Source organism: Vanacampus margaritifer, chromosome 3 (genome assembly GCF_051991255.1).
Source record: "Vanacampus margaritifer isolate UIUO_Vmar chromosome 3, RoL_Vmar_1.0, whole genome shotgun sequence".
Classification (NCBI taxonomy): domain Eukaryota; kingdom Metazoa; phylum Chordata; class Actinopteri; order Syngnathiformes; family Syngnathidae; genus Vanacampus; species Vanacampus margaritifer.
In genome coordinates, this window is record NC_135434.1 from 8103432 (window position 1) to 8131309 (window position 27878).

The following is a 27878-nucleotide window of genomic DNA, read 5'->3' on the forward strand; positions in this document are numbered from 1 at the left end:
ATAGATATATAATAGAACTTTTATATATATATATAAAGTTACATGCGCGTGTTAGTTAACAAAATTGTGACACAAAACACATGACATGGCAACACGTCATCATATTCCTCTTTATGTACTTCTGAAGCTGAACAATGTTTCTTTGCTGAGAAATAAAATGGCCGAAAAACACAAAATGTACATTCTCCTCTTATAAAAGGAAACAACAACAAAAAAAACATGTAAATAACACATTTTCTTTCAGGAAAAAAAAGTCAAAAAAGATTTAGCCATTAGACGTACAATACAATTACATAGATACATATTTTTTCCAATACCAACATTCAATCTGCCAAAACAAACAAACAAATAAAGTCATGATTACAAAGCCAACAAAGATGCTGCCATATATATAGAGAGATGTATGTACAATGATTATAGCATTCATAATTGCACTATGCCTCAATACATGTAAATTACAGGCTTGTGTTCTTGGGAACAAACCAAAAAAAAAAAAAAAAATACTCCAAAGTGACTTAAGGGAAATGGCCAATCGTAAACTTTGGTACAAACGTTTATAACACTTTGCCCTCTTTCAACCTAGCAACAGTCAAGACAGCTGGGCTGTGATTGGGCAATCCTAAAAAATGCCAAGCGATGGGAGGGCGGGGCTTGTGGCCAAACGCACATTTAGCTCCAAAATGGCGCCTGTTTGTGTGGAATTGGTTGCTTTTGGCATCGGACGACAAACACACACAAAAAAAAAAAGAACACAAACGTGTTAATGTGGCACAGTTGAAACAACCATTTTCATCTAACGTCACGTAACTCCTAACGTTTTTTTGAACACCTTACCCGGAAGTAGGTGGCGGGGAAGCTATACCCAAAATGCATACGTAACCAAATCTGCGCTGGTATAATTTTTTCCCCATTATGATTGATATCCATCTGAAGGCCCTTGTACTAGTATGCTTTGTCCACACTAGAGAGACAATTCAGTGCACTAGTAGAACTCGGTCTTACTAGCAGTAAAGCTTTATCCACTACTCATTTGTGTGACATTTCAGCACAGTAGGACAACTAAATGTTACTATGCGAAACTACTTAAGGGCATTTTGGTGCTACTAGTTGGTTCCAGGAGGCTACTAGTGCGTGGCATGTCGACTAGTGAAGCCAAGTAGTGTTACTAGTACAGCACAGTAGCTTGCTAGTTTAATTTCACACTAGTAGGCCAAAAGTGGTACTAATAGTGGAAATATGTTAGTCTGCTAGTTGTATTATGTCCGTCCGTCTTACTAGACAAAAGGGCACACTCGTACCGTAAGTTGGATATCAAGCATATGGAATAAATACTACAACGGCTATCCATACACTCGGCTTTCCATGTTATCGCATGACTAGTGAATTTTCTTGTGAATAAAAGAAAAAAACAAACAGTGAGAAGGCGTCTTTTTTTTTTACACCGCAAACACACAAACTATTTTCCATCTTGGAAGGATTGTGTCAAAATTACTCAAGTCACAATGCTATAAAATGTTACCGTTCTGGTGCATTGATTTGCTATACAAACGGAAAAAAAAAAAAGATTATTGAGTAATACTGTATTTTCGTTTAAGTGTTGATAATTCACTGATATTTGTGTTAAATTGTTGTTTGGTCACCAAAAAAAATGACCATATTAGTGCAAAATGGCGTCCACAAATGCTCAATGTTAACGGGCAGGTATAGTTCAGTATGCATTTCGGGTCAACAAGGTGAGGGACGGTACCGACATGATCAGGATTCACATCCATATTAAATCAAATACTTTTAAAATCACAGTTTTTGCCTTTTTTATTATTATTATTATTATTATTATGAGTCAGTCAAAAGAGACTTAAAAAAAAAGAGGAATGCAAACCTTTTATTCTCCTTTTTTTCTATAAATCCTAAATTAAATAGCAAGATAACATTTCAATGAATTCGCTTGCCTCCTGACTACCAACACCCGGCAAATAAATTAGTATTGGATGCAAACATCTGATTTGGATTTTGTGAGTGTGATGCATCTCTTGACAGATGGAGCCGGTCCGGATGTGTTACACCAGGTTGTATTCCTTCAGGTTGAGCTGCAGGATGGTGTCCTTGACGGCGGCAAACACGAAGCGGATGTTCTCCGTGTCGGTGGCGCAGGTGAAATGAGAGTAGATGATCTTGTCGCTGTCGGGGTTGAGGTCCACGAACATCTTCAGGATGAACTCGCGGCCCGCCTGGGGGTCCCTCTGGGGACCTGGATGGAGCAAAAAGTGTGAAAGGTACCAATATAGAATGCAGTGTGAGGTACAGTACCTGCTAGGGCTATTAACTCATTCACTGCCATAGAAAATTAGGGGCAAGAAGCGATTACATTTTTTTATTGTAATTAACCGCATGACTTCACTAGTTAACTCACGATTAATCATAAAACAGTTATATCCGTTCAAAATGTACAATAAATAAATTCTAGGTATTCATACTCTTGTTAACAAAAGTGGGAAAAAAAAGTTAAACTATTAGAAATTGTTAAACAAAAGTGGGATTTTTTTTTTTAACTAATAGAAAGAGTTAAAATGGCAGTGAATTAATATTTTTTTTTAGATTAGTTAACTCCCGATTAATCACAAATTTCATATCTGTTCTAAATGTATCATAAAAAAATTCTACGTTTCCATACTATTGTTAACAAAAGTGAAAAAAAAAAAAAGTTTAACTAATAGAAATTGTTCAAATGAATTTTTGACGTTTATAGCCGCCAACGGCAGTGAAAGAGTTAATTAAAATTATTTTGGCCCGACAGTATTTTTAAGTAGGCAATATGACGATATTAAAAGCAGCACATCTGTTAAAAAGGCCAGGTTGATTTCCATTAGTGCGGTTCCAGCACCCTCTGGTGGTTAGTTTATTAGTGCAGTTGAATTTTTAAATTAGGCATGTTTTGGCCAACTATGTTTTAAGACTCGCGCTAATGGCCAGATGAAGGGGAACATAACAGATTTAAGTTCCTCACAAATTGACTTTTCACAAGGGCCTCAATGTTAAGTGTTATTAGTGATTGTAGGTCCTTTAGTGCTGTCACTAACGAGTTTTTAAAAAATTTAGTCCCCCCATTTTTTTTTTTTTATAAAAACTTTTTTTTTTTTTAAGTCCACTAAGGTTGAACGTGAGTTGAATTTAGTGGATATAAATACTAATTGTTCCTTATCTTCTGCACACATATGCGCATGTTACACAAACGGCAACGAAAATTAGCCTATGCTAAACGATTGACAATCGCGATTAGCATTAGCCCCGAATAAACTCGAATCACTTACTTATTGAACTTTGCCTGAAAATCACTTCATAGTCCAACATATAAAAAATCCAATTAGATCAAAATATTAATGCACATAAATAGCGCTTTATCTTCATCGTACGTTTACTAAGCCTGACGTATTTGCTTGTCTCGCATGTAGGGCCGTGATCTTACGTGTGTCTGGCGCCAATAAATTCATTCGCTCTTTTTTATTTATTTAGCGATTTTGACGCAGATTGTTTTGTTACAAACATAAGACATGTAGCGATGCAAATTTTCTCCCTTTTCAGTCTAAAGAGACCACTAACAAACCCTAAGAAGCATCTTAGTAGTGGTGAATGCCGGTCAGAGTCCGTCAGCAATAAGTGTCCTTCCGGAAACACGAAACATTGGTTCCGGGCCTCCTCTTATTAAAATAGCTTCGACCAATTTTTGTGGTCGACCCAACCAACTTGGTCAACTTTTTTTTTGCCAGCCTTAGTCCTTTATGTGCAGTGAGGTTAAGGTTAGCTGTACTATTTTAACTATATGTATAATATTAACTACAGTTAATCAACATTGTATAGACAAGATGAGAAATAAAATGACTGGTCAAGCCTATTTAATGGTCACTCCTGTTATGTACAAAAACAGAATATTGTGAGGTTTTTTTTTATTAATATCCTGAGTTTTTAATACAGATAATATTTTTATCGTGATAATATAGTATTGTGCCGTTTGGATATTATTACATCCCTATTTTGAAGTCTCGCTATGTGAAACAAAATGGAGGCATAGGTTCCGCAGTCTACGTATTTGTCGCCGGTGTTACTCACCGTCGTACTCCGGGAAGTAGTCGACCAGATGAGAGTACATGATTTTCTCCTCCAGCAGGTCCTTCTTATTGAGGAACAGGATGACGGAGGAGTTCTGGAACCACGGGTACGTGATGATTGTCCTAAAGAGCGCTTTGCTCTCCTCCATGCGGTTCTGAAAAGGATGCACTTGTATGAGGTCGGACGACACAAAATGGCGGCCATGTCGACGTCGCTGAAAGGCCGCTTACTTCGTTGTCGGACTCCACCAGAACTTGGTCGTACTCGCTGAGCGCCACAAGGAACATGATGGACGTGACGTTCTCGAAACAGTGGATCCACTTCCTCCTCTCGGACCGCTGACCGCCCACGTCCACCATCCTGCCAATAGGTAGCCATTGATTGCACTTGTTAGGTTCGCTTGTACCTCAAATTTCGCATCAGAAAATAAGACAACAAAAAACAATAAAAAATAAAGAAAGATTGACCAAGCATTGGCTATTAACCAATTCAAACCCAAAAAGGTATAAATATGCATTTTTTAATAGTTTGTCTTTCAGTCCCAAAAAAACATATTTATAAGTTTTTTTATGCTAGAGCTTTGATGCAGCCTCTGACCTGAAGAGGTCACTTAAAACAATGGTATTTATTACAAAAACGGCCAGCAGGTGGCAGCAGAGTATTAGAGATCAACAAGGGCCATGTTGCAACAAGCTCATATTCTAATGCTAATTGCTGCAAAACGATAGAAGATATAAACACACAAAAGAAGAGACTCTAATCTTTCTTTTGGTAGGTTCCATGTTTTTATAGCAATAGAACACAATATTCTGTGGGCCTTGCAAAATCAGTCAAAATCCAGTAAAACAGCCGGGAGCGAAGGGGGTTGCTTCAGTAAAAAAGGCTGGGAGTGAATGAGTTAACTTGAAAAACTTCTGATGTGGGCACTTATACTGTAAGACAAGGTACCTAAATATGACACTCTGCAGGTCAAAGGGGTACTCAATGATGCCCGTTGTGGGGACGCGAACCCTCAGCACATCCTGCTGAGTGGGCAAGTAGGAGCTTTCGGCGATCCTGTCCAAAGCGTTTAGGTAACTGTGAACACAAAAGTGTGAAAATGGACCTCAGTTCAGCATAAAGAGCATACCCATGAATAAATGTGCTATCAAATTTTGAACATTCAAAATTCCTTTAAGTCAAGAAAAACTGTTTGTGATTGTTAAAACTGTTTGTGAATGTCTGGAGAACGTCTTAGCAACCTTTTGCAACAATGAAACAACCCTGACAAAAAAAAAAAGCGCACATCTCCAAATTTTGTAATAGTTTTTAATTTTTGCTGTTTTTCCGGACCGGCACATAAACATAAAAATGTCCAAATCGTTCATCACTCACTATTTGGTTGAGTCGGACAGCTGGTATTCCCTCCTCCTGTCGTAACTCTCCTGGATGCCCGGGTCGTTCCACAAGCTCTTGATAGCGTCTACGTAAGGATTCACAAACATGATGACCTTCTCCACGTCCACCTCTCTCACCACGTTGGCGTTCGCCTGCGGGCGAAAAAAAATAAAAAAAATAAATCAAGTCACATCATCAGTCGTATTATTACTTATGCTAATTATGAACGATTCTATATTGAGTCTTCACACCCCGAGGCTTGACATGGACCAAATATCTGAATCCCAAAATCCCATGCAGCCAATTAAGGGCAAAGTTTGGGCCGGCCCAGTTGCTGTTTTTGTAATGTGATTTTCCTGATAAATGTGACACCTCATTTGTGTGCCATTAGGACAAATCGGCATAATTGCATGGAGTGCAAAATGAGGTTACAAGACTGAAAGAAAAATACAGCATAAAAAAAAGACGTGATTTTATTTTATTTTTTTAATAAAAAGGTATAATAGAGTTTTGTTTAAAAAAAAAAACATTTTACAAGAATTAAGTCATCCATTTCATTATATTGAATTTCTTACATGGTCGATGTTTAGGTCAGGAGTGGTGTGTTGGCAGCCATTTTGAATCTAACCTTTAATGTGCTTTACTCTTCTTCCACCACTAAAAGGCAGTATAATGTCCTCATAAGTGGACACTGGGCCCTTGTAGAGCTCTGGACAACAAAAAATGTGAAGTCGCCAGTTCTTAGGAGGTAAAACGACACCAGACGTCCGACTTCCTCTGGGAAAGCTCAACACACGACAAGGAAGCAATAAATGCATTTGTAATTTTACATAACCTTTTATGCATGCAATTCGCCCCACAAATACATAACTATCATTTCCTCACCAAGTCAAAATGGACCTACTAGAAAAAAAGGAGCGAGCCAACGTCAGTAGAGCAAAGTGCCACTTTCACTTCCGCTGGCGGCGTCACAAAAAGTCCTTTGTCAGAAGAAGCGCAGCACTTCCCATTGGAGGCCCGCTGCACTTATCGGAGCGCGGCGGTTAACAAGTTAACGGCTCGCGCTCAATGGAGTCGCTGTCAAGCGTCACAGTGCTACATTGTTGCTCTCGTTTTCAACATGGGGGGCAGCGTGGGGATTCAAAAGCACATGATAAAGTTGATATGCTACAATAATACAATTATTTCTTACAGTGGGACCCTGACTTAGTTTAGTTTAATTTGTTCCGTGACCAAGTTGATGACTTCATTTACCCGTACATCAAATCTTACATAAATGGTCCCAAAAATGATGACTAGGTGATGAGGAACAACTATGGCAATATCAGAAGGTTTGATTCCTTTATTCCAAGCCAGTGAATTATCAAAGTGATGTTTAGGCAAGTTATTGCATTGCTTTTAACAAAAAAATAAAATAAATAAATAAATAAATAAAAATTTAAAAAGCTCAATAATACTACTACTTTAACCAGCACCTGAGACTGGTTACCTGACCGCACTTTAGCATGTATAAAGTAAACATTCTTAACTCGCTCACTGGCATTGACATAAAAAATTCATTTGAACAATTTCTATTATTTTTAAAAAAAAAATTCCCACTTTTGTTAACATGAGTAAGAAAACCTAGAAAAAAATTATTGTACATTTAGAACAGAAATAAAATGTGTTAACTAGTGAAGTCATGCGATTAATTATGATTAAAAAAAATTTAGTTTTAATAATCTTTTCTTAAAAAAAAAAAAAGATTATTAAAAATAAAAATAAATAATTACTTTAAAAAAAAAGGACTTAAAAATTAGGGGAGTCAGGCGATTCAAATTTTTCCTAATTAATCGCATTACTTTACTAGTTAACTCATGATTAATCACAAATTTTTTATCTATTCTAAATATAAAAAACGTTCTAGGTTCTATACTCTAAAAGTGGAAACAAATGTGAAACTTCAAATGAACTTTTGACGTCTATAGCCGTCAATGGCAGTGAATGAGTTAAAAGATGAAGCCCCTCAGCCAACAAGGTGGGGCATGAGCGGACCGGACGTTGATGCAACAGCTTTGCTAAATAATTGATCAGCGCTTCCAATCTCCATAAAAGCTTCCGGTCACTGAGGGTGGGCAGAAATGCAGGACTCGTCTCCACTTCCTGTGGAGTGCAGGGGCGCTAATGGAAATTTCAGTCAGCAAATGATTTCAACTCAATTATTCTGGTGTAAATTGAACATTTGACATTTATTTCACTTAAGAGTCTTCATAAAAGAATATTAAATGTAAGAATTAAAAAAACAACTCACTATAGCCTTAAAGACTTTTATTTTACATTTAGCCTTCCAAGTAAGCACTAATGCCATTTAACTCATTCACTGCCATTGACGGCTTTAGACGTCAACAATTCATTTGAACTATTTCTAGATTAGTTTAGTTTTTTCACCCATTTTTGTCAACAAGAGTATGAAAACCTAGATTTTTTGGGGGTTTTAGAACAGATATAAAATTTGTGATTAATTGTGAGTTAACTAGTGAATAATTACGACTACAAATTTTAATCGCCTGATGCCCCCATTTTTTACATAATCTTTTTTTTTTTTTAAGAAAAGATTTTTAAAAATTAGGGGTGTCAGGCGAGTACTATTTTTAATCGTAATTAATCGCATGACTTCACCAGTTAACTCACGATTAATCACAAATTTTATATCTGTTCTAATACAATATAAAAAACACTAGGTTTTCATACTCTTGTTAACAAAAGTGGCAAAAAAATTTAAACTAATAGAAATAGTTCAAATGAATTTTTGACGTCTAGAGCCGTCAATGGCAGTGAATGAGTTAATTGTCAGACTTTTGCTTTACTTTGAATTTGAATATTGCTTTTTATCGTCTTTTTTCTTTTAAAAATGAATGAAATTGACTGATTGATTGACTAGCTATTCAACATAATGAAAAAGACCATCTGCCAAATCTTGAGAAAGTCAACAGGAAAGACCGGACAGCCGACTTAAATGCATTGTTTTGTTTTTAAGAAAACATAGTGTCTTTGTTTCTCCACTTGAATTGAAATCACAAATTCTGACACAGGTGACTGCGGTCTAATCACCACAACTGGCACAGGTCCTTTTGAGGACGGCGGCCAGGAAGTGAGAGACACACCTTAGGGTGTGAACAATTCACACTAAAAGTCTGAACTTGAAGCTCGGAACAATGTAACCCCGTGCGTGTGCTACCGGCACTTCCCAGCCTTTCAAAAGTTCAGCAAAACTGACTTACTGAGTTGGAGATAAGACTACAGGTTGGACGGGTACCGATTTTAAAAAAAAATGGACTCGGAGCTGAGAATTCCCGAAATGTGTGTGCAACTTGAAAGTGCCATTTAAAATTTTTTAAAATCCATACGCTTGAACCCATTTTTGTAACCCTTAAGTCAATCCGTGGTCCCTTTTGAATTGTAATGAGACACACACGCTTTTAGCATGCTAATGTGTTATTAAAGCCAGCATACTACTGACTAACGAGATGCCAATTAGGGGTGGGAATCTTTGAATGTCTCACGATTGAATTCCGATTTTTTTGGGGTGTGCGATTCGATTCAGAATTGATTAAGAACCATTTTTGATTCAGAATGATTTGATTGACAATGATTTTTGCTTCAATTTATAGATGTTCAAGGAATGGTAATGATCTACTCCAGTCTGACTCGCTAATGCTAATTAGCACGCTACTCGCTACACTTTTATCACTCAAAAAAACAGCTCCACGCTGAAAAAAAATAAACAAATTTTATTGGAATAACTTGATCGTGACTTTTTCCTTCTACTCTCTAACGTGGCTACAACTTAACAGTGTATCAGACCATGTGGAACCACACTGCCCCTAAGTGGCCAAATCGGGTACAACATGAACAGCGCTCCCAATAAAAGGCACACACAAACAAAGGGAAGACAGTATAAAATAATTGAAATAAAATTGATTTGGGGGCATTTAAAATCGATTTTGAATCGTACTAAATGAGAAGCGCGATTCTTAGGAGAATCGATTTTTTTGGCACATCCCAAATGCCAATTATCATTTAAACTACGGATGCCCATATTTGGCATTTTGACAAATATCGGCATCTGCCTTTTTCCGAATCTGAAGGCTGATAAAGCTGGTATTTCACCGAGCGGTGAATTCTTGCGAACTCGGGATTTGTACGACGTTCACACAAACTGTTTTTACAGTTTTTTTTTTTTTTTTTGCTATATTCACATGCATTTGTTGCTCGGTGAGATTCAGGCCCAGGGAACTTTTCATTTCATGGATTTAAAAAAAAAAAAATCCACTTTATAAAAAAAATATAAAAAATGCTGACACTAGGAACTCCCTACACTTTATGTTGAAATTTTGGAAAAATATTTACAATAAAGAACTTTAGGGAACTATTTTCTTGCTTAGTTTTTAAACATTCTGACAACCCTGGAAGCTTCCTGCAATTTAACAAAACTGTCAATTCTTTATAAGTCTAAAATTAAAAGAAAAAGTAATTTTTCAACAATTTGACACTAAAATTTTCTCTGTTATTGCAAATAAATTTTCGGTCTCCTCGACGACTAATAATCGGTTATTGGTATCGGACTTGAAAAAAAAAAACATATCGGTCTATCACTAATTTAAACTCCTATTGTGTTTGTGTGCACATTTTTGAGAGGTAAAAAGTGAACCACGACCCTGATCAATGCTCCCTCATCGGAAGTGCTCTGGCACCAAAACGGTCCGCACCCCCCTAAACTTCTGATCCAACAATACCAAATGAACAACAATAATTGGTTAAGTATATAATTTGATAGTGACAGCGCCAGTACAAATGATGAACCGCGATACTACAGCGGAGATATGGGGCTTGGGGAGGAAATGCGGTAAAAGAAATTGATACCCTGAAAGGTTATGTGTAGATAGAGGACAAATGGCTCCAGTTTATCTACAGATGGCGTGAAATGCAGCGCTGCAAGAACACAGGAAGTGTCAAAAAAAGGGCAGGAAGTGATGATTGGATGGCTGCTCTGAGTAAGATAGACAACACTAAAAATACACAAACACGCTTCCTCTGCTTCTCCTACACATTTTTGCTCTTTTATTATGTAGCTTTTACCTTATTGTGCTCATATTTGTAGGGGATCTTGAGTGTCTCCATGGCCCTGATCATGGACTGCATGGCGGTGAAGATGTTTTGGTACACCAGCTTGGTGAAGCCTCGCTTGTCCTCGTCAGAGTAGCCGGCGCCGTGGATGATCCTCATCTGCTTGATGAACGTGCTCTTACCGCTCTCGCCTGTGCCTGAAAGGAAAAAGTCATTCATAGTAATTAATAGGGGTGGGAATCTTTGAATGTCTCACGATTCGATTCCGTTTTTTTGGGGTCTGCGATTCGATTCAGAATCGATTTTCGATTAAGAACGATTTTCGATACAAAATGATCGGATTGGCAATGATTTTTGCTTCAATCTATAGATGTGCAAGGAATTGTAATGATCTACTCCAGTCTGACTTGCTAATGCTAATGTTTATCACTCAAAAGAACGGCTCCACGCTGGCGATAAGACTACAGGTTGGACGGGTACTGATTAAAAAAAAAAAATTGGCAGATGTGAACATTAAGATAGTACCATCGTCCCTTTTGAATTGTAATGATACGCACACGCTTTTAGCATGCTAATGTGTTATTAAAGCCAGCATGCTACTGACTAACTAGATGCCAATTAGGGGTGGGAATCTTTGAATGTCTCACGATTCGATTCCGATTCTTTTGGGTGTGCGATTCGATTCAGAATTGATTAAGAACAATTTTTGATTCAGAATGATTTGATTGACAATGATTTTTGCTTCAATTTATAGATGGTCAAGGAATGGTAATGATCTAATCCAGTCTGACTCGCTAATGCTAATTAGCACGCTACTCGCGGCGCTTTTATCACTCAAAAAAACAGCTCCACGCTGCAAAAAAACAAAACAACTTTTATTGGAATAACTTGATCGTGACTACTCTCTAATGTGGCTACAACTTAACAGTGTATTAGACCGCGTGGAACCACACTGCCCCTCAGTGGCCACGAACAGCACTCTCAATAAAGGCACACACAGACTAAGGCAAGACAGTATCAAATAATTTAAATAAAATCGGTTCTGAATCACACTAAATGAGAATCGATTTTTTAGGCACACATATTAATTAATATGATTACAAGAGTAACTTTTGCATCATTTAGAGACAGCAGCAATTGTAAAAAAATAAATAAAATAAGTACTATCTTCTACTATCTAACCACTGATTGATTATGAGGCAACTCCGAAAGAATCCTTTGGTCCATACTGTGGCGCTGGCTGCTCGTCTCCAAGCGCCGACAGCAGCTATTTGGGTGTGAACAGTTTGGGAGGGGGGGAGGGGGTGTTCTCTCTGGTTCATTGAGAATGTTGGCAGGCCAACAGAACAGACTGACTCGACCCCACCGCCAACTCTTCAATGGTTTTGGCAGCGACAAGCGAGAGAATGTGAATGTGTGTTTTTTTGTTTTTGTAAAATCTACAGCCAAGACAGTGCAACGCATTCCGCCATTACAGTCGAGGACGTTACTGTGCACTGTATAATTTGGACTATTTTGGCCAGATTAGCTTCTGCAACAACGGATAGGAAGGCAATTTTGGAGCCTGGAAACAAACATTCAACCATACGCCTTAAAGTAGACATTAAGCGTAAAGATGAAACGGCATGAAAATCTTCCTATGAGATACACGGGAGCTTGTTACGCATTATTTATTCATTTGAAATGGCTGTCGAGTCACTATGTGAAAAATAGTAGGTTGGCCAGAGTTGTCTCCACCTGCTTTACACGTACAGTACACCTATAATTAACCATCACATTCTCCTCAAGGACAAAGACCAGTCGTTGAAGACCCCCCCACCAAGTGGTGTTGCGCAATAGTTAATGCCTTTCAGTAGCTAACCCAAGAATAGAAAGTCACTTTCTTTTCCTTTCTTTGGTCCTTCCTCGGGTCTCCTGACGGCCTCGCGACTCTGGCTGGAAGTGTTCGGTTTAGGTGAACGATATGGGATTTTTTTTAATAGGTTTTAGGTGAACTAATGAATACACACATACAAAAAAAAAAAAAAAGAAGAGAGCGCATTGATGATGACATGTCAAATCGGTAAAATTACCGAATGAACAATACTGAGCTCTCCAGAAAAAATAAAAATAAAAAAATAAATAGAAAGTCAAATTTGAATTCAAACAAGAGGAAAGCTTTACGTCACAAGCCAAAATGGTGGAAGGACTTGGTGAAAGGAAGCTCTCCGCTCATTGAAAAGCATTAGACTTTGGATCGTTGTCATTCGATTTGAGGATTATTTTGATTTCAAAATCTGATGAAATGTCATTTGACTACTAGAACACCTCCACCTGGTTTGTACGTTAGTCACAGGCAAAAGCAATACAATAAGCCGTTTGTTTTCGCCATATGACAAATGTCCGGATGTTTGGAAATCGTCCATAGCTTCGTTTACAATTTACAGTAAACCCTCATCACAATTATGTCGTTCCAGACCCATGCACAATTGCTGAAAATATGCGATGCAGAGTCACCCGCATGCTCCCACCACGACTCGTATTGCAGCACTAGGCTAGGTGCCATTCACACAAACAATCATGTGAAATCTTTGAAAGGTCGCTCAAAGAATGAGACAACCGCCATGCTTGTGCCGCTGCCATTCCCGTAAAGCAGCAAGAGAGTCAAATGTCTTCTTTCATATTAGACGTGTGATGCAATGCTACTGAGACACTGTGCAGATGTTCACCTTCTGTCTGTTTTTTTTTTTTTTTGTATACAGACTCTTGTCTTCAGGGAAACTGGGTGGAGCCGATCCTGGACAAATGCGGACGACACCCTGGAATGACCGCGGACCACCTGTTTCTTTTTAATGACCCTCAAGATAATTCTGAGTCGTCAATGAACGCAACACGCGTTATTATACAACAAAGTCTACATTAACTCATTCACTCCCAGCCATTTTGCGTTGAAGCAATCCCCTTCACTCCCGGCGGTTTTACTTGATTTTGACTGATTTTGCAAGGCCCGAAGAACGTTGTGTTCTATTGCTATAAAAACATGGAACCTACCAAAAGAAAGATAAGAGTCTCTTCTTTCGTCAGAAAAAAAAAAAAAAGTAAATTTATACGTTTCGGTTTTGCAGAAATTAGCATTAGAATATAGCTAAGTTTTATCATTGTTCACAAACCTATTTAGAATGGTGAGTAAATTAGTTTTTTTTTTTTCTCCAACATGGCCCTGGTTGATCTCTTTTGCTGTGCTGCCACCTGCTGGCCGTTTGTGTAATAACTACCATTTCCTCAACCGTTCTTTGCAGTTGTATGTATGCTCTAGCATTAAAAAAAAAAAAAAACATAAAAATACATCTTCGGACACTTAAAACATTTAAAATAGAATGTATTTATACGTTTTTGGGAGCACACCAGTTAATAAACCGAAACATGCGTGTTTTCATCAACATGGAATGGTGACCTACTGTCCAGTGCATGTTCTTGTAAACAAAAACATTTTGGAGTCTTTGAATGACCCTAACCTATTATTAACAACAAAAACAATCCAAATCCATGTTTCAGGAGACACTGAAGAATTTTTGAATCTTCAATAAAGCTAAAGTGCACGTTTTGAATTGTAAATGCACAATGTGATTTCAAGTCTTTACTGAACTTAAAAAAAAACATTGATGATAGTTTATAGTGTTCAACTGTACCATTTGTTTTTGTAAAAAAAAAGAATAACGGCATTATAATGAATGAACCTAACATCCATGTTTTTATGAAAACTGAAGACAATTTAGAATCTTCAATGAATCTATAGCTAAACATTTAAGTCCTTTCTCAGGAGCAGATTCAACGGTAACAAATTAATGACGCATAAGTCTATGTTTTACATAAATGTATGTTTCCGTGTTTGTCTAACAATTGTACAGTACATGTTTGTTTTTACAGTTGAGGCTTCTGCAGCCTTTAGAATAACTCGGGTTCATCAGCATGCACTAACTGGGGGTGAGTAGCCTTCTTTAAAGTCCCCTTTGAAGACTAAAACATGGCATACTGTTTTAGTTATGAAATTTTCTCACACCAGTCTCCCTTTGCCAGCTTCTGGAAGACCTCGCGCTAAAGAAAGCTAAAGCGTGGTCATCACATCTAAATGGGCTTTTTTGCTTGATAATCCAATTAGCCAGATAGGATAGTGAGTGTATGAGTTGTTTCCATTGAAAAGGAAAAAAAACTGTATGACTAAAAAACTTTTACAGGATTGCAAAGAACACAGTAGGATTTAAAAGAGACAGGAATGTTTAAGTCATTGTGTCGCAATAGTTTACACAGGTGTATCAGAAGTGACAGATTTTTAAGATAGCGTTTATGGTTTGTACAGAGTCCAGGCAGGTCTGGAATAGAGTTGCACGTCTTTAGCGTAGTACCACGTTATGCGGTAAAATGCCAAGCAGCAATGAGCTCTATGTGATGAGAGCGGAGAAGACCCCCCCCCCCCACCCCAACATCAACGCTCCAGTAATAACGGTCAATCACACAAAAGCAGAGCCTGTGATTAACTCTTTGACTGCCAGACGTTTTCAGAAAAGGGATGCCGTGGGTGCCAGCCGATTTAAGCATTTTTGACTGATCTTTCAAGGTCCACGGAAAAGTATGTGTTTGGACTATGGAAACACACATACTACCAAATGAAAGATTGGACTATCATCTTTCATCAGAAAAAAAAGTTTGTTTCTACCTTATTCCGTTTTTCAGTAATCAACAATAGAAAATGGTTAGTTTCACCTCTGTTTTGAAAAAAACGTCTTTTAACGTCTTTGACACTCCTCCATAGGATTTTACTAAACGTTATTTAACGTTTTTGGCAGTCAAAGAGGTATTATTTTATGCTCTCGGGTTCACCGTAACCCTACAATGGCGCTAAATACAACGTAAAAATGTCCCCGCCTCTGCTCTTTACACTGCCACTTGTGACACAGTCTAATCATTACACGGAGTGTTTTCACCCAAAGAAGCAGACTTTGACCCAAACCCACGACGACTCAGAGTCAAGTCGTGCAGGTTGTCAGCTATGCGTGTAGCTGCGGTAGTTTGACAGTATTTCCCACTAAACGCTTCCAGTTATTCATATGAGTTATTCAGTGTTTCATTTGGGCTCCCCGTTTGATTCCAGAAAGCCTTTAAACATTTATTCAATATATTGTATTCTAGTATAATAGTAATAGTATGCTCTTTGTCCCCACTAGTATGGCAATTCAGCTCACTAGTAGAACAACACTCTTGCTAGTAGTGTTTATTCTACTACTAGTCCTACTAGTAACCATTTAAAAAATATTTATTAAAAACTTAACTTGGAGAGAGTAATCCATGCCCAAGTTACAGTTCAGATGGATTACTGTAATGCACTTTATTTTGGAGACAGCCAGTCCTCAAACAAGTAAATCCAGTTGGTCCAAAATTCTTGGCCCCCCTCCATGTACATTTTAAGATTCTTTCATTTGTTTTTAAATCTCTAGATGGTCACACCCCACCTTACCGCTGGCTCTCCCGAGAACCTCCACCCCTACGCACCTGCAAACGGTGTCTCAGGTCAGCAGACCAGGCCTGACTGGAGGTTCTGAGGGGACAAAGCTTAAAATATATGTTTACGGTTTGGCTTTTGACTCATCATTGTTTTAATGATTTATTGCGTTAACTATTTTTTTGTATGGTATTTTACTGTTTTAACTGTTTATTTTTATATGTCTGATTTTTACACATACAGCGCTCTATCGTCTCGTCATTTTCCTAAGGTCAAACGACGATGATATCCTTGCTATTCAGACTAAGGTCCATGTACTAAAACGAACTTTGTCCTCATAAATTAGACAACTTTGGCATACAAGTAGGACATGGTAATAGTGAGGCAAAACTGTGCACTAGTTGACAACTGCTTACAATACTACTAATTTTGCCAGCAACAACCAATTAGTACGCACAGATGTCAATTAGTAAACAATTTTCTTTTTAAAACAAAGTGTACGAGTGCATGGCCCTTTCGCTGCAGATCGAATAAATGCTCAAACGGATTTACATGGACCTGTCAATCTGTGCACTGGACTCCCAAAATCACCCACGCAACTTGATACAGGTGGCGGCACCCATTGATAAAGCCCCACACAACACGTACAAGATGGCTCAAATTGAAAAAAGAAAAAGAAAGAAAGGTTTACACATGGGGCTCCACACTTCCTCCAGCTTACCGAGCAGCAACAGTTTGAGCTCCCGCCGCGCGTCCCTCTTGTCCCGACGGAGCTGCCTCTCGATCTCGTCGTTGATCCTCCGGGCTTCCTTCGCCTCCTCGCTGAGGCAACACGCCATGATGGATTCCAGGGTCATCCTTTATCACTTGTCTTGTTTTTATTCACTACGGTCTCACTGATTTCGTCCCGAAGAAGGCCGGTGCGAGGGCGGCGAGCAGGCCGTGGAAGGCGCTCATGCAGTGGCCTGCAAATGACGGAGCTACCGGAGGAGGGGAAAATCGAGATATTTGAGAAATGCACCCTGTTCTTCTGCTTCTTCCCCAACCTCCACCACGGCCTCAAACTCTTCTTCCTCACAATGCAGTCCACTTGGGTGCTATCTTAATTGGCGTAATCTACTCTGCCGTCTCAGGGTGGTCAACAGATCCGTTTACGACACATCCTGAGCGGGATCTCGTTAAGCGTCGCCATCCGCGCCACCTTTCCCCACCCGAGCCACTCCTTCCGTAAAAAAAAAAAAAAAAAAAATCCCCCCGTCTTCAACTGCGTGGGCACCGGGAGACACAAACAGACATACCCACCACCGTGCCTCTATTTCCCCTCTCTACCTTTCTTCTTCTTTTTCCCGGTGGCTCCACTCTCCGGGCGTGGTAAGGCAAAAATATGGCGGACTTTCACTTCCAATCCGCTAGGCAAAAAAAAAAAAGAAAAAAGGATACGATCACACTGTGTCCTCACTCACAAACGCCCCACATCGTCGGCGAAAGCTCGTTGCAAAGCCTGGCGGCCTCCATGGCTCCGACAAGAGGGTGAAACCGACGGCGTGCGGAGTCTAGTCGCCTTCTTTTTTTTTCTTCCTTTCCCTTCCACGGTTGTCTTCGTGTGTTTTTATGACAGGGGCCGTCTATGGTCCACTCCTCCTCGGCTGTGTGGTTCCGTGACGTCGGCCTCCACATACAGCCAGGGAGGGGCGGTGAGGCCGGGGGCGTGGTGCGACCAACAAGCGCCACTCATGGGTTTGATTTGGGCTGCCCACCCCCCCCCCCCCCCCCTTCCATAGACGCTCTGCTCCATAAAATGTGAATGGAGGGTCCAACAAGGCAGCCTGCATTGTGGAGATACGGTGGCCCTGAAGTGCAAAACGCAAAAACAAAAAAGTGAACACATCTGCAAACCAAAAAACACAACCCAAATAAAAACACAAAAACACAAATAAAAGGAATCGTAAGCACAAATAAAAAAAACACAAAAATGAAAACAATGAAAAGCTAATCGCAAGCACAAATCAAAAACCGCAAACACAAAATACCAACCAAAACAAGAACACGTAATCGCAAACAAAACAAAAAACGCAAACACAAAATATGAAACAAACACAAATCTAAAAAACATAAACGCAAAACATGACCCCCCCCCCCCAAAAAAAAAATCAAAAGCACAAAAAGGTAAGCGCGCAAACAGAACATTTTGCTAACGGAAGTGGTGTTTACGTGAGGGGAGGGCAGGGGGGATCCGAGGAATGTGATTGGACGAAAGTACCTCCCTACACAGTTAAACACATTTTACATGTGCTTAAAATATATAGAAATAATAGATATTACAGTTTTATAGTAGCGTTAGCGTTTAATTTAGTGAGATAGTTGGAGAAAACAAAGGTTGTCTAGCACAAATGAACTAGAAATCCTCAAATAGCATGGCATTTATAGAGTGGAAGTTCAGTGTAGTGGATAGCACACGACACTCCGACCGATGTTCATTTTGCGAGTGGGTTCGAGCCTCGTTTTTGGCAAAATTCTTTCTGGCACTTAATATGATTTATTTTATTTGAATGTAATATTTGTACCAAAATATAATTTGTAAAACTAAGACTTGTTTTAAAATGTTTGGGCAAGGTAAATAAAAAGAGAACATTTGGTTGCCAAAAGCGGGGCTCGAACCCACTCATAAAATGAACATTGCTCGGGAAGCTGTATGGTTTACTACTACACTGGACTTCCTCTGTTCAGCCACCCTATAAAAACTGTACTATCTTATGTTTTCTAATACATCTGTCATGCTCGTTTTCTCCAACTACCTAACTCAATTAAATGGCTAACGCTACTATGAAACTGTAATAGCTATTATTTCTATATATTTTAAGCTCATGTAAACTGTGCTGTTTGTAGGCAGTACTTTCGTCCAATCACATTCCTCGAAACCCCCCTGCCTTCCCCCCACATAAACACAATTTCCGTCAGCGTCACTGCTACATAATTTTTTAATGTGTTTCAGGGTTTTGTGTTTGCGCGCTTACCTTTTGTGTTTGTTTTTTTTGTTTCATATTTTGTATTTGTGCTTACTTTTTTTTGTTTTGTGTCATATTTTGTGTTTCTGATTACCATTTTTAATTGTTTTAATTTTTGTTTAGTTTTTTACTGGTTTGCGATAATTTTTTTGTATTTGTATTATTCATTGTTTTTTATTCATTTTTCATTCTTTATTTGTGTTTGCAATTCCTTTTTTTGTTTATTTTTTTGTGTTTTTGATGTTTCTTTGTATTATTCATTGTTTTTGATTTGTATTGTTTTTGATGTTTCTTTGTATTATTCATTGTTTTTGATGTTTATTTGTATTATTCATTGTTTGTGATTTGTATTGTTCATTTTTGTATTATTCATTGTATTGTTCCTTTTTGTGTGTTTTTGATGTTTGTTTGTATTACTCATTGTTTTTGATTTGTATTGTTTTTGATGTTTGTATGTATTATTCATTGTTTTTGATTTGTATTGTGCATTTTTGTGTGTGTTTTTGATGTTTATTTGTATTATTCATTGTTTTTGATTTGTATTGTTTATGTTTTTGATTTGTATTTGTGTTTTTGATTTAGGTTGACGTTTTTGTTTTTGCACTTCAGAACCACCGTAGAGGTCCACAGTGTGAGAGGACTTCCCGCACACATTGCTTATATACAAGTAAGACTTTCCTGACAAGAACGACTTACCTGAGGCGGGGAATCGAACCCACGCCAAACTGCATCGTAGGCATGTGACGATACCACTTCGCCACCTGGGGCCCTGGAAGAGTCAACTTGCTGGCGATTTCTCCAGCCCCTCCTCTCTCACTTTCCACCCCCCACGTGTTCGTTCTGCCAATCGTGATTTGTTGTGTTCAAACTTATGCTATGGCGCTAAAGCATGCATGTTCAGTGAGCATGTGTCCTCTTTTTTTCCTTTTTTGATTGTTTCAGAGCTTAACGAGCCACTTACAAGTTAATTGTTTGATTGACAGCACGTTTCAAAAGATCGCGGTCTGCTCGCGCAGGGAGTGAGGGAGATGGAACATACCAAATACAAAGGGGTGTCCAGGCTTAACTACTACATATAGTAGTGTATTGTTTCCTTTTTTCCTTTCTTCAAGAACTTATGGCACAATTAGTCCAAGTTACAATTGAGGTCATCACACATCGGGTGTGGAGTCGTCGTGATTGGAAGCTCACTAAAGTGGCCCATTTAGAGCCTTATAAATAGGGCCATGCTCAGTCAGCTTAATTGCATCCAACGTACTTTTTTTGGGGAAGCAACAAGCACATTTTTTTTCAACATAATTAGAAACTCTCGTTCAATTAATGTTGAAGTTAGGTGTCTCAGTTCGTCCCAGATTTGCAGCTACGGGAGTTGTATCAACCTGTGAGTGGACGACCAACAAGTTCCCCAAAGAGACGTGCCCAGCTACAGGTCAGTGAGGTTCTAACATGTCATTTATGTCAGACCCTGCACTCTTGATTTTCCTTGCCTGCCTCCTTAGCTCATCTGCCTTTTTAATTATTATTATTTTACTCAACCACAGTGAACCCCCAGAGAAAATAGGAAGAAAACAAAACTATTATTATTATAAAAACAATAAAAAAGTAATTAAAAAAATAATTTAAGTGAATTATGAAAAACGAATTTAACTTCTGTGTACAGCATACCAAAACGTCATTTTGGAGGCGGAGCTGTTGCCTTGACGACCGTCTCTCAGTCACGTGATCCCCTCATGCTTGCATAGCTACGGAGAACGCGTCGCGGGCTGGTTCTCTCCTCCTCAGTCTCCAGGGAAGAGAGCACTCGTCAAAAGCTATCCCTGCCTCGCAGTCGCACCCACGCGGGGTTTTTAAAATGTCACGTCAGCCTGCGGGGAACCGTTCGACGGCGCTCGACCGAGTTTTAACGCCGCCAGAGCGCCGAACGTGAGGGTTAAAGATTAGTTAGCATGCTAGGCGGCTAGCGGTCGCATCGGGAAGACTCCTGGTTGGACTAGCAGGTACACAAAATCACCACGCGTTCCGCTACTTCTGCGCCTCATTACACCACACAACTATTCTAACTTTTGTTCCTTTTTCTAAATGTTGGCATAATCATAGCATTTTTGGTAGGTGGCCGGTGTTTTCTAATTCCATGCGACGGTAATAGGATTTCATTGCTTAAGAAGCTAAGATGTGCGCTGTGTGTGTGCGCGTCTGGCGCGTGATGTAACCTCACCAATTAATACATACAAACTATAATAGTCAAAATAAAGTCTTTCCGGGTAAATACAACCCTTTGTTAGCTATTTTCTAGCAGCATCTTCAGGAAGACTTATTGAAAGCAGTTTGACTAATGTACTAGTGCAAATCCCAACTTTAAGGACAAAATGGTTGCCTAACTTGCCTATATTTGTCCAGTGATATCCATGTGTTTTGCAAATTGATTGTCAATGCAGTTGTTTAATTCTTAATTTATATTGTAACCCAGTAAGCGCTATTATCTGTTCTGCAGTTACCTTCACACAGCTACCCCAAAAAATGCTTGACAATGTTGTCACAGGTTCCGAGAGTCAGACATGGGCAAGCTACAAAGCAAGTTTCGCAAGAGGTCTGAGCTGTACAGGTGAGATTTGCTTTCTCTATACATAATTGATCTCTTGTGATACCTTGACTTACAAGTATTGCTCCAAAGGCTTTTCCACGTCACACTGAGACCCATTTGCTGTCCTCCGGTTATCACACTTTTCCTCTTCCATGTTCAGGGCCTCAGAGGGTGAAAAGGCAGACGTTGCGTTAGACAGCCAGGTGGTTCAGTATGAACAGGCACATCGAGGGTCGGTCAACACCGTCACTAATCTCAGCGCAGATCTGTGCGTTTCTGGAGGGACTGACCAGGTAGATCATGATGGCAGACATTTTAGTTTGAATTCAAATTTCATTCCAGTTGTGAAACATGTTGGTGTGCTATTCAGGCGGTGGTCGTGTATGACTGGAAACAAGGACGCATGTGTCAATCCTTCCAGGGTCATAACAGAGAGGTGACCAAGGTAACGTTAATATTGTGCATTGGTTGGCCGGAAACACTTGTTCAAAATTTCAATCGCACACACGCACACAAAACATCCTCCGACTCTTGTGTTTTGAACTCAGGTGGTGTGTTATCCGGGCAGCACGTGGATCTTCAGCGCCTCACGGGACAAGACTGTCCTAATGTGGGACTTGAACCAGGGGGACGAGCCCATTCAGGAATTTTGTGGGCACCAGTTAGTGGTCAACGGGCTTGCAGTTAGCCCTGGTATTTATTGTCTTACACGTACACACACATACACACAAACATACATGCCTTATAATCAGTGGCGTAGCAACATTCCCAATGAGCCCCAAGCAAGAAGGGATTGGGTGCCCCGGTGGCCATTCGTAGTATACATAGTATGTCATTTAAAAATTGCACATTTGCATCTTCAATTAACAATCACCATTAATTGTGCTTCATTCGAGTGACTTGTATTGTATTAGTTTGTTTAACTTTGAGTAAGTCAGAAAACAGGAAAATAAAATTACTAATCACATGGTCGTTTAAAAAAAAAAGCCTTACTACACATGGCAAGCTTTTCTATAAATAGCCGTTTTAACGTACTAAAGATTGTTTTAAAAAACACAAACACCTTACTATCCATGGTCAACAACAAAAAATCAGCCTAAAAAACATGGTCGTTTAAAAGAAAAAAAAAAGACGCTTGACTAACCATTTTCATAAAAAAAAAACATCTTACGATACATGGACATCTTTTTAAAAATGCTTTACTATACATAGTTGTGAAAACCAAACAAATAAAACGCCTTAAAGCATGACTTTTATTATTATTATTATTATTTTTTTGATAAAAGCTTTACTACTATTTATGATGATTTACAAAAAATAAATAAATAATCAGCCTTACTTACACACAGCAATATTGTTTCCGGTTACTGTTGGCCGCGTCCCAATACATTTTAAACGCTCGTCTTCTCTCATTGATCACCTACCTTGAAAAAGCCTTATGCAATAAATCATATTAATGACAACTAATGTGGACAAATACTGCACGCACATCATCCCGCCGCGCAACAAACGCGCCTACAGTAATTTCACCCGCCCGTCGCCACAAATGTCATTGCAGTATAAAAAGCTACATAAAACTATTTGTGCGAGTATTGGGACGCGACCAATTGCATCATAACCGGAAACGGAAACAAAGTTGATGGGTGAAAACCCGGAAGTCGGAAGTCCCGCCTCCTCCGTGGCATATAGTCCATTGTGAAGGATATGCGGTTTGTGTCAAATCTGTTGGACCAGTGGGGGCCCCAAGCAATTGCCTGCCTACGTCCCTGCTTATAATAATACTTATTTCCCAATATTGACCATAACAAAACTGGGATCAATTAATAATAGATTCATTGCAAGACAACCAAGAGTATTGTACAATACTATATATATATATATATTTTGTCCTATATTGTGATAGAGCGTTAGGTTGAAAATCACTAATTTGCAAGTAAACATTATACGTTGTGATGTCTGTGTAGAGAAAAAAAATAGTCAAAAAGGTCTTTATTCAAAATAGAATCACTCATGCATTACATCTACCGAGCCATCTTTTGAAGTAAATATGGATCAAATACATAAAAGTGATGCAAACATTTAATCTAATTTAAGATGTGATGGATGCTTTGTGTTGTCATGGTTGCCAATGCCATTGTGTTTCTGTAGACGGCAGGAAACTGTGCACTGGCTCCCGCGACAACTACATGTGCCTGTGGGACATTGAATCTGCAAAATGTGAGCAGAGGCACAACATTTCCAGAAACCTGGTGAGAACAATGAGTTTATTATGCTCAGTCCATCGAGGCCATGCGATATCTTGAACCTCCCCACTGACGACTGCGCAGGTGACTCACGTGTGCTGGGTGCCAGGCAGCTCCTCGGTCGTCCAGACGTCGGAGGACAAAACCATACGGTACAGACAGGTTTTGCCACTGCAACTATTCAAAGCAGCCACTGTGGATTTTAGATTTAGTTTGATTATGACATACTTGCATAGGTCACATACCAGCAAAAGTGCAGCACTTTCCCTTCTTACTGTCTTGCCGGGAAAAGGACAACACAGCTTTGCGTGATTAATTACAAAAGCGTAAAAACAAAACATTTTTACAATAAGTTTTGTAATATTACGATGGAAAAATGTTATAAGAAAGTGTTTACTAAGCATCGAATGACATTTTGCTTAATATGCCTACTAAAGGGTTTCTTTCCATGCTTTCTGCTATTACATAAATGTTTGTTGTGTGTGTGTGTGTGAATACAGAGTGTGGGACAGCCGTGCATGGCAGGTGACCAACACGTTTCCGGCCAAGCAGTACATCCAGACCCACTGTGATGTTTCTGACAATGGAAATTACCTGGTGTCCAGCAGCAACGGTTTCGGAGGCCAAGGCTGCGAGGCCACGGTGAGAGCATGCCGCGTCCTTCTTATTCATGTTGGTTTGCTTTGAACAAAACAAGATGGCTGACTTATCTTCCCATTCATTCACTTTAAGTACCATGAAAAGCATTTATCTGAATTACTAGATTACGTTCAGATTAAAGTACTATTTCAAATGTATTTTAATTTAAAAAAAGTGATTGTAATATTTCAACTTCAATCTTGAAGTATAAAAATATTATATAGATAGATATTTTTTTGCCTGATAATACTATGAGATTAAAGTCAAAATATTTCATCAATAAAGTTGTAATTTTACAGCGGGAAAAGGTAGTTTATGAGATTCAAGTCAAAATATGATCTGAAAATTCAGGGAAAAAATCTATTAGAGGAATAGAAATTATTATAATATGATATAATAATTTAATTGAAATATAAGTTGTAATTTTACAAGAATAAAGTGGTAATATTATGAGACTGAAATTGTGATATATGATTAATTACAAGAAAAAAAAGAGAGATACATTTGTAATATTACAAGGCTAATATTCCTTAGATTGCTTTTAATTTTTTTTTTTTTAGAAAAAAAGAGATTCAAATGTAATTGTTAAATAGAAATTATGAGAATAAAGTAGTAAAATTTAAAGAGTCATGTAATATTACTAGAAAAAAAATACAAAAGAAAATTTGTAATAAGAAATTTCAATTTTCTTATTACAAATTTTCTTTTGTATTTTTAACATGACTCTTTAAATTTCTTCATAATTTCTATTTAACAATTACATTTGAATCTCTTTTTTTCTAAAAAAAATTAAAAGCAATCTAAGGAATATTAGCCTTGTAATATTACAGTCATGAATGTGATGTTACATGAGTAATGTTGTGAAAATAATATTACAATCTAACGTCACATGATGGTGTGTGTGTGTGGTCAGTTGTGGGATCTGCGTCAGCCGGGCTGCAAGGTGGTGGAGTACCGGGGCCACTTGCAGACCACGGCATGCTGCGTCTTCCTGCCTGCACCACCGGGGGGCAGCGGCGCTGCTCTGGTGGCCACGTCCTCGCATGACAGCTCCGTCAAAGTGTGGGACCAGAACTCAGCAGGTATGACACCCGTACCAGTGGCGGGATGTGCATCTGGTACCTACTTTTAGTAGAGATCTACCTGACTTCATCCACCTCTTAAAACCACACGTCGCAGTTATAGAAAACATACCTAACATGTACTGGAAGCAGTGCAGTCAAAACATGGAAAATAGACTGTTGGGAATGAATGAATACGATTCGATAGAACAAATTTTGAAATTTATTTTGTAAGTCGGTGCTTCTGATAGCGTTTCGGCCTGCAGTATATGTTTGACGTCTCCCTCGCGTGTCTCGCTCTCGTCTAGTGTGTTTAGCCACGTTGTCACTGGATGGCGCCGGTCCTCTGGTATCTTTGGCGCCCAACGACGCCTCCAATGTGCTCTGTGCCAGCTTCAACAGTGGAATTAATCACGTCCAGCTCCTCCAAACGCCAGGAGCAGCCTGTGACACAGACGTTAGAGTGCTGGCCCGATTCTAAAAGGTACCATTTTAAATGTGCCTCCAACCATCATTACACGTGATGCCAACAAGTCTTGTGGCGCTTCAGTTCGGCGAACATCAAAAGGATTTGACTCTTTTTGTGTGTGTGTGATGTCACCACAGAAGGGTATTGGTGAGAGAAAAAAAGATAGTGTAAAGATAACCACAGAACAGGAATTGGGGGGTTGAGAAATAAACATTGTACAAGAAGTATAATAGCATTATGAGATAAAAGTACAACAATAGTCTTAATATTATTATTTATTAAATTAAAAAAGTTTAACATGATTATGTTAGCATTAGCATTGCCATTCGATCAAAAAAGCAAGTACCAGGTATCTCCAAATGTAGTCTCATTTAAATTCATTTGATTTATTTATTCATTTCATTAAAAAAAAGGAAACCCATTTTATTTTTGTGGGATGAAAAATAAACAGAAATGCCTTTTATGGAAGATTTAAAAATAAACAAAAATACAAAATATTTGCTTTTTTATAGCATTACAAAGCAAATTAATGAATTTTTTTGTTTGTTTTTTTGGGCATTTAAACTAAAATGCAAAGAAAAAATCTTGGATATTGAAAATTAAAATACAGTTAACAAAGAAAATGTGTTGTTTGGCATTAAATAGGTATTTGTGTCTTTGGGATTAAAAATCAAACACAAATAAAACAAATGGTAATTAAAAATGCAAAACACGAAAAATAAATATTTGTTTTAGGGGATTATCAATAATATATACACGATTTCTTTGCAAATTTGTTTTGGGGATTAAAAATAAAGTACACAAAGTAAACACTTGTTTTTTAGGGATTAGAGCATATAAACACAAAGAAACAGTTTGATATTTTGGGATTCAAAATAGAATACTAATTATATAAATATTATTACATATACAAATAACATTTGTGTTTTGGGGATTAAAACTAAAATGCACAAGAAAAAATATTGGTGATACAATCACATTTCTCATTTCGGTGTTGTTTATTTATAGGGATGTTGACCTTTAACCCTTGTGTAACAGTTATAGAATGACCTGGCAGTAGTTTACTATAGTATCATTCATTTTCTAAATTCAACAACCTGGAAGTCTACCTGTGTCACAGAAACTGATTGTGTTCCTATATATATATATATATATATATATATCTATCTATATATATCTATCTATATATATATATATATATATATATATATATATATATATATCGTTTTTTTTTAATTGCAAGACTTTCAACAGAAATTGATGGAACAATGAGGATTCACCCTTCAGCCATTTTGAATAGCGCTCATCCCAGAATTGGAGCCTGTTCATCACATGACAATTGGAAATGGAGACACTGACCTTGAATCAATCTGTGTGAACCGCTACACTACCAATGGACCACTTTGGTAGGCCTGATTGTTGAAAATGTGGAATATTTCCTAAATGATGCTGCACTTGTCATCACACTGAAGCCAAATAAGAGTATTTTTATAGACATGTAGATTTGCTTTGAATATCTTCCATTTGAGCTTTTTTTTTTTAGGATGAGCATATTTTTAAAATAAAGCTACAAAACTAACTATGCAATAACTAGTGAAGTTTATAGAAAATTATTACAATGAACAAATATGGAGTGGAATAGAAATGATTGCAAATGGAAAATAAAGTTGCTGTAATTGTAACTATGGATTAGTAGCGTTTATAACCTTTTAAGTGCCTGCATGCAATCTGTACTGTGTTTTGAGGCATCCTGGCTTGTCATAGACCACAGCAGTTGTCAACGGTAGTCGAACGCACTGTCTTCAACATGCACGTTT

At 38.3% G+C, this 27878-nt stretch overlaps 2 protein-coding genes across 5 annotated transcripts; one reads left to right on the top strand and one right to left on the bottom strand.

The window, feature by feature from the left end:
- Positions 1-96: 96 nt before the first annotated feature.
- On the bottom strand, positions 97-17724 carry LOC144048423 (guanine nucleotide-binding protein G(q) subunit alpha). The gene is made up of 7 exons (XM_077560361.1): positions 16785-17724; positions 10600-10784; positions 5479-5633; positions 5053-5181; positions 4335-4464; positions 4105-4258; positions 97-2248 (listed from the first exon to the last, which is right to left on the bottom strand). The coding sequence occupies exons 1-7, from the start codon at positions 16918-16920 to the stop codon at positions 2058-2060; spliced, it is 1080 nt and encodes a 359-aa protein (XP_077416487.1). The 5' UTR covers positions 16921-17724; the 3' UTR covers positions 97-2057.
- Positions 17725-20103: 2379 nt separating this feature from the next.
- On the top strand, positions 20104-27743 carry wdr31 (WD repeat domain 31). Of its 4 annotated transcripts, none has more exons than XM_077560923.1 (11): positions 20104-20497; positions 21608-21670; positions 21810-21942; positions 22020-22094; positions 22198-22342; positions 23798-23898; positions 23977-24044; positions 24393-24534; positions 25445-25613; positions 25901-26076; positions 27316-27743. In XM_077560923.1, the coding sequence occupies exons 2-10, from the start codon at positions 21624-21626 to the stop codon at positions 26071-26073; spliced, it is 1053 nt and encodes a 350-aa protein (XP_077417049.1). In that variant the 5' UTR covers positions 20104-20497; positions 21608-21623; the 3' UTR covers positions 26074-26076; positions 27316-27743. The 4 variants fall into 4 exon arrangements, with proteins under 4 accessions (XP_077417049.1, XP_077417050.1, XP_077417048.1 ...); XM_077560924.1 differs by lacking the exon at positions 20104-20497 and adding an exon at positions 20783-21065 and having other exon boundaries at positions 21560-21670; XM_077560922.1 differs by lacking the exon at positions 20104-20497 and adding an exon at positions 20783-21065 and having other exon boundaries at positions 27305-27743.
- The last annotated feature ends 135 nt before the right edge of the window (positions 27744-27878 follow it).